Source organism: Vanessa atalanta, chromosome 27 (genome assembly GCF_905147765.1).
Source record: "Vanessa atalanta chromosome 27, ilVanAtal1.2, whole genome shotgun sequence".
Lineage (NCBI taxonomy): Eukaryota > Metazoa > Arthropoda > Insecta > Lepidoptera > Nymphalidae > Vanessa > Vanessa atalanta.
The window spans coordinates 1,026,988-1,041,557 of NC_061897.1; the positions used below are offsets into that span (position 1 = coordinate 1,026,988).

The 14,570-nt window shown below is 32.8% G+C and overlaps 1 protein-coding gene and 1 non-coding gene across 2 annotated transcripts in view; both read right to left on the reverse strand.

The window, feature by feature from the left end:
• Positions 1 to 9,689, reverse strand: part of LOC125074121 (mucin-12-like) — a 55,537-nt gene extending 45,848 nt beyond the window's left edge. Inside the window, exon 1 of the mRNA XM_047685348.1 lies at positions 9,634 to 9,689. Within this exon, the coding sequence (XP_047541304.1) occupies positions 9,634 to 9,676 (43 nt within the window). The 5' untranslated portion in view covers positions 9,677 to 9,689. The remainder of the gene's footprint in view (positions 1 to 9,633) is intronic.
• A 2,142-nt stretch (positions 9,690 to 11,831) lies between these two features.
• Positions 11,832 to 11,903, reverse strand: Trnam-cau. The gene has a single exon. It is a non-coding gene; the product is annotated as a tRNA-Met (tRNA).
• Positions 11,904 to 14,570: the final 2,667 nt, after the last annotated feature.

Here is a 14,570-nt window from a genome sequence, read left to right on the forward strand (position 1 = left end):
TCTTATTTACCTACCCAGATAGGCTTGCACAAAGCCCTACTACCAAGTAAAAGTTCCCTTGGAAACGAAATATAAACAACAGCTAATCAGACGAATATTCCGTGGGTTTGGACACTCAGTCTTCGGTTGATATCACGTCTTCTTATCGCTGGTTAAACTCGTTATACGTATGTTGTAATCAAAACCCTTTTATTTTAAGTTTACATCATTATATAACTTTGCGTTAATTTATGACTAGCATTAACAAACGATTGAAGTTTATACAAAATATTACGAAAGTAGCGTCGCGTTTTTTTTGCAACAAAGAATAAAGACCCCTAACTAAAAAATACACGCATTGATAGCAACTACGAGAGTTTCCATTTAAAAAAAATATATAAACAGCCTACTCTCCCTTTTGAGGAGAAGGTTTGAATCAGAGAGTCTGTAATGAATATATCACTAAATATTCCAGTATTGATATATTTACAGAATCAGTTGCTAACTTCAGGAAATTTGTGCTAGAACCATAAAGCCTAGATTTTTTTTTTTTTTCAAATTTCCCCTTTTTTCATAGGTTTGTTTTTTCTTATTATTATATTAGATATTATAATTAATTTTGTTCTGCTCTTATTATGTTTTTAGTTATAAATGGAAACTTTACTGGTATATGTGCTAATTTTTATGCTTTAGCTTTAAGAATGACTTGTACTATTTGTTTCCCTAATAAAGTAAAAATAAAAAATAAAAAAATCCACCACGCTGCTCCAATGTGGGTTCGTGGAATACACATGTGGCTAAATTTCATTGAAATTGCAGGTTTCCTCACGATGTTTTCCTTCACCCCGAGCACGAGATGAATTAGAAACACAAATTAAGCACATGGAAATTCAGTGGTGCTTGCCTGGGTTCGAACCCGAAATCATCGGTTAAGATGCACGCGTTCTAACTACTGGGCCATCTCAGCTTAAATAACAAACAGTAATTTAAATTTTATATTAAAAATTATCAAGCGCCATTCACATTTTTGAAGCGCTTCATTCTGTAATTACTAAGGTTTATCCGTGATATTATTATTAAATAACAATGAAACACATCCATCATTGCTTACGTCAATTCAAAAATTATTATTACAAAAGACGAAGGCAGCCTACATTATTGATAACATAAACATTATTTCTTAGAAGTCGTTCGTATCGCGATAATATTTGTAATGTGAACACAGTTCTCACATGTTTTGTAACAAGATATGATATTATCATAAAATCTACAAGAAAAATTAGTTTTAATTGGCATCCTATGTACCTTTATAATTAATAAAAAAAGTCGCTTAGAAATAACGCAACGATTGTTTTGATGATACATTTTATCGATTTTTCGTATTGATAAATAGTTTCGAATTTTTAATCTGTGCGAAATGAGACACGACTTTTTTCTGGACTTTGTACAGTGTACGTGCAACGAGGAAACTGATCGTACAACATTAATAACACTTAAAAATAAATCAGAACTTTACAGCAGTCGCGTAAAGTCTGACATCAAACTGAATTACATCAATTGACGTGACAACTTCTCGGAGAAGGGTTTGGTACCATCTGTCAGTCAACTCTAGCAACGGGCGCCCATTGGTCAAATTAAATACTTCATTTTTTATGGTATGGTGGCAAAAAGGAAGGAGTCTCATCTACTCAAGGACACCGGAAGGCTTGCAGTTGCGTTATCATCCATTAAGACATAATTATTCGCTTTTCTTAAAGGTTCTCAAATCATATCGATTCCACAGTATAGTAAAAAAAGGCCTTTAAAATTGCATTGTTGTGGTTTTTCAGACATCGAAAGAAATATTTAAAAAATACTATATTAGTACTTATTATAGATTAAAACATCAATTTTAATTTAAACAAGCATTAATGTTATACATATGTCCCATTCGGGACATTGAATTGACAATATTAATAAACTGTGGTATTTTGATTTTATTAAAAAAAAAAAAACTTCAAACAGTGAATTCAACAAAAAAGGTCTTTTGCAATAAGTTTTCATGTATTTTATTATTGCGTTGAAGGTGTACGAATGATAATTATGACGAAAAGGTAAAGTGATTAATTGATTTTAATTACCAATCGAATCTAACCCTTTTAAATAAAAATACGTTTTTTAACGCCTAACTGAAAATGTACTAAATCTATATTTAAATCTTATACGGTAAGATGCACAGCGTTCCGGAGAGGGTTATAATATATCACCTATATATATGAAAGCGAAATACCAGTCACTGTTTTATCACGAAATATCAGAAACTATGAAATGATGAAACAAATCAAATCAAAATATACTTTATTCAAGTAGGCTTTTAGGAGCACTTTTGAATCGTCATTTAACGAATTATATTAAGTGAAGCTACCGCCGGTTCGGAATGTAGATTCTACCGAGAAGAACCGGCAAGAAACGAACTTGAAATTTTCAGGCAGGTAGGTATAAGGTGCAGACATCCGCTAAGAACGGATTGTACCAAACTTCACCCCTAAGGAGTAAAACTTAGAGTATGAGTATTCTCACGTAAGGTTAAAGCGCCATACCCCCTTAAGGCGACCTTTACCACTCCTACTCAATATATTTTACATGGACTTATATAATATATATATATTTTATATAATCTTTGTAATTCACTCGTCATTTTTAATAATAATTACTTATTGTAATTTATTTATTCATTTATTTCATATAACTTTGTATTTTATTCGTTGGAAAAGTAACTACTGAGTTTCTTGCCGTTTCTTCTCGATAGAATCTACGTTCTGAGTCCGTGGTAGTTTCATTGAATATAGTTATAAAATAAAGATTCAAAAGTACATCTAAAGGTTTACTTGAATAAAGTATATTCTTTCCAACCAGGTTTCCCGTGAACTTCTCGTTTTTTTTTTTTTTAATTCAATAAAGTTACCAAAATTTACAAATTATATAATATACCATTTTATTTATTTAGCTCAATATATTTTCTTTTTTTAATATATATTATTTTAATAACCCTCGATATTTCGCATTTTTATACACGATATATAGAATGTAATACACACAATTTGTCGGTGGGGCTTTGTTCAAGCCCGTCTGGGTAGATACCATCCACTAAGATACTCTACCGCCAAACCGCAGTACTCAGTATTTTTGTATTCCGATTTGAAGGATAAGTGCGTCAGTGTACAGGCACAAGGGATGCCTGTACACTGACGCACTTACCCTTCAAATCCAGTGTCCCAATTTCTTACAGCGCCATTATCTATGGGTGGCGGTGACCACTTACCGACTTACTAAACTACTACTATTTAAAAAAAAACGGAGTCACAAACTTCGTTTTACAAGTTCTTATACTTCTTAATACTTCTCGTGTTGATAAAATTATTGTAATTTCTATTTAAATAAAATCGATATTACTATGAATACGAATATCATTGTTATATATATACATTTATACATTTGTGACATAGGTATTTAAGAAAAACATATTAATTGCGAATAAATATTATCTTAATGCCGATTACAATCGATGTGTACCGCCTTTTTGTTGAATAAATAACAAAAAAGTGCGATTTATAGATAAACATAGTTGGCAGGAATCTATAATCTGAAATTATATCAAAACTTCTTGGTGATAACGCTGGGGGCGGGACGTGCTGTATTACCTACATCATCACCAGTTACAAAGTCCCCACCGAGTCTCTGTCAAAACTCGAAAATTACTGAACGAATTTTCTTAGAATTTTCTATAACAGACGGAGTAAATCTTGAGGAAAATTTAGGTGATTTTCAACGATACTTACGAGATATGATATTAGTTTATATAGATTACCAGCTGAACCTGCGGTTTTACCTGCGCGAAATTTATAAAACACAAACTTTCAACCCCCGTTTTACCCCCTTATTTGTGGAGTTTCGTATAATCAGTTCTTAAGGGATATCTACACCCGATAAGGAATCTGTTTCTGAGATTTCGTGATTGATTAAGGGAGTGGTATTTTGCTTATTATATAAGAAGATTGCAATGGACATTGCCTAGAGGTGGAATTGCCTATAGACAAGCAAGCAAGCAATCCCGGGCTTAGTGTGACAAAACTTGGTTGGCAAGCTTCTTTTTTTTTCAATTTTTTATGTTTTCAGCGAGTGGGGGCTGTCCATGTCTTTGTGTTATGGTTAAATCATAATTAACCATAACACAAAAACCTATCCACAATTATGGATCGTTAAATAATAATAATTTTTTTAGTCATCTATCGAAATTTGCATAATTGAAATACTCGATATTAAATGCATAAAATTCATTGTTTATTAACTTATGAAGTTCAACGGGCGGCCATCTTTGACGCTTACGGGTGCGTTCAGTGTGTTCCAAATAATAATTTCGTGCCTGGATACGGTAAACGCAATTTAAACTCATCAAAAACAAATTATTAATAAAAGATAAAGCATATTTGTTTAGTTTTATTTATTTCATTTGAGCGAAGCCGTGTTTTCATCTAGTTTTATAAAATATATAACGCTATATCACAGACGAATTAAAAATCAATTGTAATTTCACAGGGAATTTTTAACGATTTTGAATCGATAATTGAGACTCGGTAACTCTTAGTAAGTAAATAAATACAGTTTTATTATCTTAGTGTGTGTGATAGCTACGCTCTACTAGTGTGCGTGTACTCAGTGGTCACCATTTTGTTTTTGACTCGTTCATCTTTGACAGTCTATTTAGACATTCTTGACTATATACGATGAGCAAGCAATAGATCCACTAGTAAGTCAATATTGTACATCGACCTAACCTGCACCGATCCGGTGGGTACGATGATGAGAGAGGATTTAAAATAACATACCCCTATTTAAGACATTCCAGGTTGTGGTGGGTGTTTTACTAATAACAGAGGAGATATTGTCTCGCTATAACGGTGCTTATCTAAATAATTTACTATGCGAATAAAAAAAAAACAAGCCCATGAACGAGGATTCGAGTTCAACCTCGAAAGATCTTTTAAATGTAGATACGACTATTTAAAAATTCATGATGGTCCGAATATAGATTCCCGCCTTGTTGGAAGATTTTGCGGAGATATTCATCCAAAAATCTATGCATTCTTATAGTCTTTTCTTCTTATAAAAAACTGATATTTCTACAGGATCTGAAGCATTTAAAGTAAGATATCTATCTTTTTTTTTAAAAACGATTACAGGATAGCGGAGTCATCAAAACTGAGTTTATTTCGCCGGTTCTTATCAAGTCAGGGTATTTGCTATTCTGAACCGGTAGTGTTTAAATTGACGATCAGTAAGTAAGTGTAATACTTCTTTATTGAATAAAGGAATTTGATTTGAGTTGCAAAAATAAGTCTCCTGGGTACCCACTTAGTTATCCAAAACGTATGGTCTGTGATTGTGATCGTGTGTGTTTAAGAAAATTCCCACTGCTGCGCTAAGGCCTCCTCTCCCTTCGAGGAGAAGGTTTGGAGCATATTCCACAATGCTGCTCCAATGCGGGTTGGTGGAATACACATGTGGCAGAATTTCGTTGAAATTAGACACGATATGAACGATATGAATTATAAACACTAATTAAGCACATGAAAATTCAGTGGTGCTTGCCTGGGTTTGAACCCGATATCATCGGTTAAGATGCACGCGTTCTAACCACAGGGCCATCTCGGCGTGTGTGATTATTAACTAACAGTAGGTACGCGTGGCAAATCGATAGTTTTATCCTTCCAATATTTCGATATTGTAAAAAAAAGGTATTTACAATTGTCAGTATGATCATTTTGATATCAGTGGCGGATCTTCTACGCTACACTGATGGGCAGATTTTATGATGGATTAAAATTTACTCCACCAACACAAACATCATGTCATAATTACATATATGTATATATATTAGATTTCAATAAGATATTAGTATAACGGGACGAGGTTTTACGCTAATTAATGAAAAAAGGGGAGGTCCCTAATAATGTTTAAGCTTTAGATTATTATTTATATATGTCGATAGTGACAATCGAGCCAAGTTTATTATCTTGGTGTGCGTAACGTAGCTGCACTTGACACCTTAATTCTGTTTTACTACCGTGCGTGTATTTAGTTGCCAACTGTTGGCAGCTATTTTTCGACGAATTTTCCACTTTGTTAATATATAACAATAAAGGTACATTTTATTAAATAAATTTGTTCGCAAAGAATGAAATTATCGACTCAGTATTATCGATAAACTGTTCGAATTAATTTATTACAAGTAATTGTAAATTATATCCAATATAAAATGTCAAGTTAAGCTGTATGATGCAATGACCATTGCAAGAATAACAAATTTGAGCGTCAGATTTTTTTTTTAATTAGTGAATCTTTGAACATTCAGTGTGGATATTTAAAATCTAAAATTTATTTCTCAGAGAAAGACTTTGATATAAAAAAAAAATACGTCTACTGTAAATAATTGAAACAAAACAGTCGAAAATCACCTTGAAATCTTAAACAAGTGCGTTCGTAATTACAATATCTTTTATTTAAAATATAATCGTATGAAATTATTTAATCTGTTAATCTTTATCATTTTTAATCTGGATAAAATGGCTACGGACAAAAGAGTATACAAAATAAATCGACAATTATGTTTGTTGCGGTAACTAATCGATTATAATCTAAATATCGAAATATTTACAAATATATGTTTGTATGTCTGATCCGATTATCTTGAAAACTTTGATTATTTTGATATATCTATGGAAAGAAAGAGTATAGTACACGGAGTCTAGTAAAGTATTAATTTGGCTTAAATACAACGATGAGTGTAGACTATGTAAAGAAAAATATGTTAGACTATTCTAGTAGTAGTCTTTAGCGACTAGTAAAATATACACGTGTTAAGAACTAGCTTGTATGCTTATAGATAAGGTGTAAATTTTACCACGATGCGTAAATGCACGCCGTGCTTTGTCACCATTGAACACGAGATGAGTTATGAAACCTAATTAATCATACTAAACTCTCTGCTCGGATTTAATCGATAATATCGTGTGATTTTTTTATTCGGATAATAAATTCTATATAGCACCTTGAATTTCTTCGTAAGGCGTCCTTCCTGCGTTTCTTGCCTGACTAATCATTAGATACAATAGCTTCTGTGTTTGCGTATATTTAAACTGTGTTGCCCAGCTCGTGAAAAATTAAAAGTGACAGAAATAATTAGTGTTCCCTCAGAAAATCTTTGATGGAAGGAATTTTGCATTCAAATTAAAATCAATAAACGATTGCAAGTCAATTATATTGAAATACAAGTTGTCCGACCCGACTTCGTATGAGAAAAATTAATAAAAATTTACGCTTCCCACTTTCCCGCTCAAAGTTGAAATTTCCAAAAATCCTTCCTTTGCTATGTATAATTTCGGAGATCGCGTAATGAGTTAGTAGTATTTCGTAGTTAAAATATTTATATATGTAGTAAAACTAAAGTTTCCACTATGTTATTATTTGCGTAGCTGTCTCAGATGAAAAGATAATCATTATTTAAATATTGTGAAGATGATTGCAACATATTGCACCACCAACATAATAGTTGCACTAGTTTCCTTGATATTCATTAAATTTAATCCTATAAAACAACAATTCACAGATGTTAGAAAAGTAACCTACTTGAAAAAAAGTATATTTAATTTTTTTAAGTCTGGCAACAAAGTCTGAATAAGGATATACAGCCTTAAAAGCTATCTTTACACCATTAATTTGAATAAGTATGTAAGTTAAATAAATATCTGTTTTTTTACGAATATTCTAGAACTTCAAGACCATGTTTTGATGGAATGTATGTCCCTTAAAGACTTCCAATAATGCTAAACGCAATTAAATTTAATATATATTGTTAATGTGTACAACTGTAGTTTATCACTAGTCATGAGATATAGTCAATCCAAGGATTATCTGTAAAGCGTAAGCAATTTTTATGTTGAGTTTGATTTAGCACAGATTAAGAATGTGTTGCTAATAATGATTTATTTTATGAATAATGATATCGGACATAACGCGGAATTTGATTTAATTTAAATAATGTAATTATATAATAATGTTTTAATATTAAAATAATATAACATTATTCACTTTTATTTAATTTTTAAACGTTGATTTGTAAAAAATAAAAAATAATGTAGCGCTTACAAAATATAGAGTTTTATTTTAATTTATTGTCATTTACATAGTAAACCATGTTTTTGTTTTTATATATATATATTTATATTTTAAATAATCATTGCGTTGTTGCCCCTGTGCCTAATATTCCAAATCACAAAAAAAAACTTACCAATTGCGCATAGATGTTAAAAACAAATGTTTCACTGGCGTCGTTATATCACACTTCACTCTTTGTAAACTGATTTTAAAAATCGAAGTATCATTATTATAAATGATATAAATTGATTGATTTTTCAAGATAAAAGATAACGCATACATATGTTTTATTCGCTAATTAAGGATTTCTATTATTTCATACGATAGGAATTTATTTTTGATAACGTACACTCGTTCACAAAAAAAAATATATTTTTTTTTTACATTTTAAAAGAACATAAATTTAAAATGAATTAAAAAATACAGTTCGTAATTCGTAGTTCAATGTACAAACATTTTTATGTATAATTCGACGTCAAATTGTGACGTTATTTTTTTTTTTAATTTTATTGAGAATTATGACCGAGTTTCGGATAAAGACAATACTTATCCGGCTTCTTAATCGATATTTTAAATGCAATAGGTATCCTAAATCTATTACGAATTGATTAATTAATAATTATACATTCAAACACAATGAAAATTTAATTTAATTAATGCGGTCTCATGCCGTTATATAACTAAAATTTTTTCCGGGTTCCGGGTTCCGTACATCTAAAGGAAAAAAGGAGCCCTTATAATATCACTTCGTTGTATGACTGTCTGACCGTCACCTTGTATCTCAGGAACGCGTAAATAATATGCAAAAAAAAATCAAACCTCTAAATCCACGCTTTCAAACCAAATGGTCGTGTATGTTGCATTTCTCATGCATTCGCAAAAGGAAACAAAACCTTTAGGATACTTTCCATAGTGTAACGAAATTTGGCAATAATAATATCTATTAGTAATAATAGTAGCATTAGGAAATAATCTGAAAACCGTACATTTGTAATAACATCAGTGACTGTTTCTCTATCTCTCTGATGGTACGGAACCCTTAGTGCGCGAGTCCGAATCGCACTTGCCCAGTCTTCTTTATAAACTTTAACTAAAATATCTACTAAACCTATATACATAAAACTTATACGGGAAGATGCAACGCGTTTCGGAGAAGGTTTTAGTGTATATTATTATTATAAGAATTTACACTCGTTTTAAAATATGACTATTGAAGTATCAAGGGTCAATTTAATGTTCATGTATATTGCAATTATTTAAAGTAAACTTATTTTTAGATGAGGTCCTCCTGTCGATTTTGAACACACACACACACACTTATCACAATAAGGTTTGGGCAAATATACATTTAATATATTGCACAAGTTTGTGCCCAAACAAAGATGCACTCTTTTAATCACTAATATCGAATAACAAATCTGACGAGACCGAAAAGAGATCACTTCAGGCACAAGGACTTACGTGATTTCCGTGGTACATGTGAGTTAACACTGCAAAATTCCATACATCGCACTACTGTGAACTTCTCGACTAAAAACTCTGTATCATTTTATTGACACACCCAGGCTGAGATAAAGTACTACTACAGGTATTTACAGATGCTTACACATGAACAGCCTGTAAATTGCCCAATGCTGGGCTAAGGCATCTTTTCCCTTTGAGGTGCAGGTTTCCTCGCGATGTTTTCCTTCACCGCCGAGCTTGACATGAATTATAAACACAATTAAGCACATGAAAATTCAGAATTTGAACCCTAAATCATAGGTTAAGATGCCGCGTTCTAACCACTGAGCCATCAAGGATCTCTACAGATGTGTGCAGCAGGATAAAATCTTACGTCGTAGCGGAAAATGCTGAAACAACAAATTGTAAATTGTAATATGTCGTCTTAACGCCTCCTCCTTTAATAAGAGGGCAGGTTTTCGTTATAGGAGGACGCTGTCGAAACATTTTGTATGTGTTGATATCGTCGCTGTTAAAGCAATGTGATCCTATTTTTCGTTAAGGATTTGTTTATGTTTTCTAAGTTTATCTGGTATCCGAATTCTGTATTAGCCTTGTCACTGGCCACTGCACAAAAAGGTAGAATCAATTAATTCATGTGAACTAAGTCTTCTCAAATTGCATCGGAATACTTGGAAAGTTAATAAGGAGGTTTAATTCTTTTTGGCGATTTGTGCAAGTTTATCTGTGCAGGTACCACGCACTCATTGTTTATTCTACCGTCAAACAGCAATACTTAGTATTTTTGTGTTCCAGTTTGAATGGTCAGTGAGTGAGACTAACTACAGGCGTAAAGACTACACACAGAAAATAATACAGTTTATAAAATATTAGTTCTTAAGGTTGGTGATGCCGTGACGTTGTTAAGGATGATTAATAATTCTTATAAAGCCAAAGTCTTTGGGTGTTATAGGCCTTTGTCATCACGTGATTCGTTTTCCAGCCTGCTTACCAACGAATAAATATATTTTACAATTCATTGTTGTACATTTGAACTTAACATTATTTTATAGAACATTCGCCTAGTTACGTATTTAACAGTACTTTGTACATAAGATAAATATTAATGAGTACACATAATATCGGACCACCTTGTGGGGGGCGTGGGTAGGCCCAAGGGTAGGCCGACGACTTAGTGAAGGTCGCGGGAAGCCGCTGGTTGCGGGCTGCACAGGTCCGGTCGTTGTGGCGATCTTTGGGGGAGGCCTTTGTCCAGCAGTGGACGTCCTTCGGCTGACATGTAACACATAATATACTTTATTGATAATAATTAATTATTGATAATAAATAATTAGTATAAAATTTATCCCCTCTGTCACCAGTGAAGGCAATAAGGCGAAGTGTTATAGTTTTAATGAAGCTTTTTGCACTACTATGCTTGGTGTTTCAATAGCAAATGGGACAAAAAAATAATAATTTGGAATAAGATTATTTGGATCGTTTGTTGGCTTCAGCTTTTTCCGCAGCGGCTCCGACTCTTATGATTGTTTCTCGGATATGAGACGCTTGTGGCGTCCCACTCTAGGGCCCGTCCTTGTTCCCAGGGAACCAATGTCAGTCCATCAGGTCTCTTATCATCATCACGACTAATTCCAAAGAGCTCAGTAGGAACAGGAACATCGTTGGTGGCAAGAGCCTTTTTTATTGTATCATTAAGAGAACCGTGGCGGAATTGCCTAACTGAACTCCTTGAACAAGATAGACCAAGAGTCCACCTTCTTTCCAGCAAACATTGCTATAAAATATATCTTTTTAAGTAGTAGTGCAAAAACCTTCATTAAACGTATAACACTTCGCCTTATTGTCTCCACTGGTTACAGGAGAGTTGGTTCATTATCTGCCAATAGGATCGGAATTGCGATTCAAATGCTGCTAGAATTCTTGCCACCGTTCCTCGTGGTCACGATTTGTACAGGAACTATATTTAATTCATATTCGCATATAGTTAAGTTCTTAATATTAATAATTCTTTTGTAAATAACGTTGTTAATAAAAAACAAAAAGAAATCTACTAATTTAATAAAAAAAATGCAGAATTTCGACTTATACTAATCTGATCAGGTATTGTACCATTAATATCCATTTTTTTGAGTGAGCCAGTATATAAAAGTGAGCTAGTAGAAAAGGATTGACTAATATAAAAATAAAAATATCGATAGCAGAGCGTGGTTTCGATCCACGGACCTCTGGGTTATGGGCCCAGCACGCTTCCACTGCGCCACTCTGCTTATAGCGACCCAATTTGAAATTTTCCAACACTATATACAATAGACAACAAAACTTTGATTTAAAATATTTTCCGAACTTAATAGAGGGAGAGCCAGTGACAAATTTATAGTGATAGCATTTGCATGTCCTAGTTTCACTCCTTCAATTGGGACTGTTGACGTGATAAGCATGAACTTGTACATATATTAATACAAATTATTAACTAATAATATTAACTAAATAATAAATAAGACACCTGTAGTTCATAAGAATAAAAACGAAAAAGTACACGAAAATTTGACGTCTGTTCGCTTGTAAGAAAAATGTCCGACTGATGACGCGCTGTACACGACTTTAAAGCTTCGCCTACTTGGACAAGACTTGTTGGGTACTTTTTAACGTAGTTGTTATTACTTATTGAAAACTCTTCTGTAAAAACGAACTCGAAAAACCCCGCAGGCTACGATCGTGCAATGTCAGAAATTTATTGCAATATTGACTCTACATAGTATAAATAACTCTAAACTGAACTAAGATCTTTTAAACTTAAACTACGGAACGGCTTAAATGCGGTTTTCATCAATAAACTGGGTTCAAGGGAAAGGTTTATTTGTATGATACATATACTTAACTTTCTTAGTCGGAAAACAATAATTTTGCGTTTTATGTGAATTCATTAAACTAAAATTTGTACATTAGATTGATATGGGACAGGTAATTAGTTAATTATAACATTTAAGGAAACACGCTAAACAAAATAGTATCACTGTATGTCATAATTAAAAAACAAGAAAGCGTTAACTTAACCTTACATGGTGGCTTTGTGCAGGCCCGTCCGGGTACTAGCTAATCCTCGGATATACTACCTCTAAACAGCAATAAGTACTTAGTATTGTTGTAAGCTGATTGACACAGTTTAACTACAGACACGCTTGTCATAACATCCTATTTTAGTATTTGATATTTCTTATAAGAAAATGTATATGAAGTATAAAAAGAAAACCTTCGTCAATTTTTCCACTCAAATCAAATGAAATACCTTTATTCAATATAGAAGCATTACGCTTACTTATTGATTGTCAAATTAAACACTACCGCCGGTTCGGAAAATAATACTCTGACCTGAGAAGAGAAGAAGCGGCGAAAGAAACTCAGCGGGTCTTTTTTTGGTCAATTTTATTATTTACAAATATTCAGTATGAAAAGATATAGCCAGGAGGCGATCGTTTTATTCCCGAGGTGTGCTATCAGCCATAAACTCACTAGTTGTATAATAAGCTTTCGCACAAAATCGTTCATTAATTTATTTTTTTTTAATTTGGCAACAGAGGCATTTTGAACTTTCTGGAATCCTGTTGTAGAAACGCATACAATTCTCCAGAAAAGAGTTATTGACTCTATGCAGTCGTGTAACAGGAGTAACAAGTTTGTGTTTGTTCCTAGCGTGTTTGTACTCAGCGAAACAACAATACCAAAACTAAATACAAAGAAAAGTTCAGCTAGTTTTACAGCCGTACGTAGGCAGGTACGTACAGAACGGAATTTTTCCATTCCGCATTATAACATTTTAACAAACATAACTATTAAGCGATTTCTCGAAACATTTTATCTGAACATCGAAAACAACGCTTAAAAATTATTATCACACAGATAATCGTTATTATAATGAATTATCAATAGCCAATACAACATAGTTTTAACAATAAACTCTTTATAAACACTATAAAAAAAAAACACTATCGTTCTTTAATACATCGTGATTCAATTGATTATTTATTTACACAGATTTAAACGACATAATAAACTTTCATTAGAGTTTATTTAATTATATAACCAGATGTAAAATTATTCCTCTTTATTTAAGAACTAGCGAATCGCCCCGACTTCGCACGACAATGCTGATACTAAATATACTACAGAATTTCTCACAACGTTCTCAGTTTTTCAGTCATTAGACCCTGCGGTTTAAATCTGTAATATCTTCGAAAATATTCATTTAAATTACATCCTGTAAAGGGCCATATTGATCTATATTAAATGCACAATGTACTTAAGGTAGTTAATTGGATAAGGATTAATGCCGTATTGCTTAAAATCGCTTCGAAAATAAAAAGTAAAGGATAAAAAATGGTTTTTGTGGATTATCTCTAAGAAATGTCTGCGATAGTACGTATATGTCTATCACATATACTTTTTTTTTAAAGACCTTTTTTCGGCCCAGTGGTTAGAATGCGTGCATCTTAATCAATGATTTCGCGTTCAAACCCAGGCAAGCAACACTGAATTTTCATGTGCTTAATTTGTGTTGATTATTCATATCTTGTTCGGCGGTGAAAACATCGTGAGGTAACCTGCATGTGTATCATTTCAAAGAATTTCTGCCACATGTGTATACCACCAACCCACATTGGGGCATCGTGGTGGAATATGCTCCATACCTTCTCAAAGGGAGAGGAGGCCTTAGTCCAACAGTGGGAAATTTACAGGCTGCTAATGACTCAAAATATCTTCATATCAAAGTTGCTCTCAACCGGTACACCGGTTTGAGCGTGAAACTCATGGAACTACATACTTCTGTTACTACGCCGAGCATGTAAGACCTCTTTGTACATCTTCCTTAGCTATATTTGTTATTTTTTTAATCTGTCAATATGTCAATCTGTCAAGACATTTGTATTGTATTATAT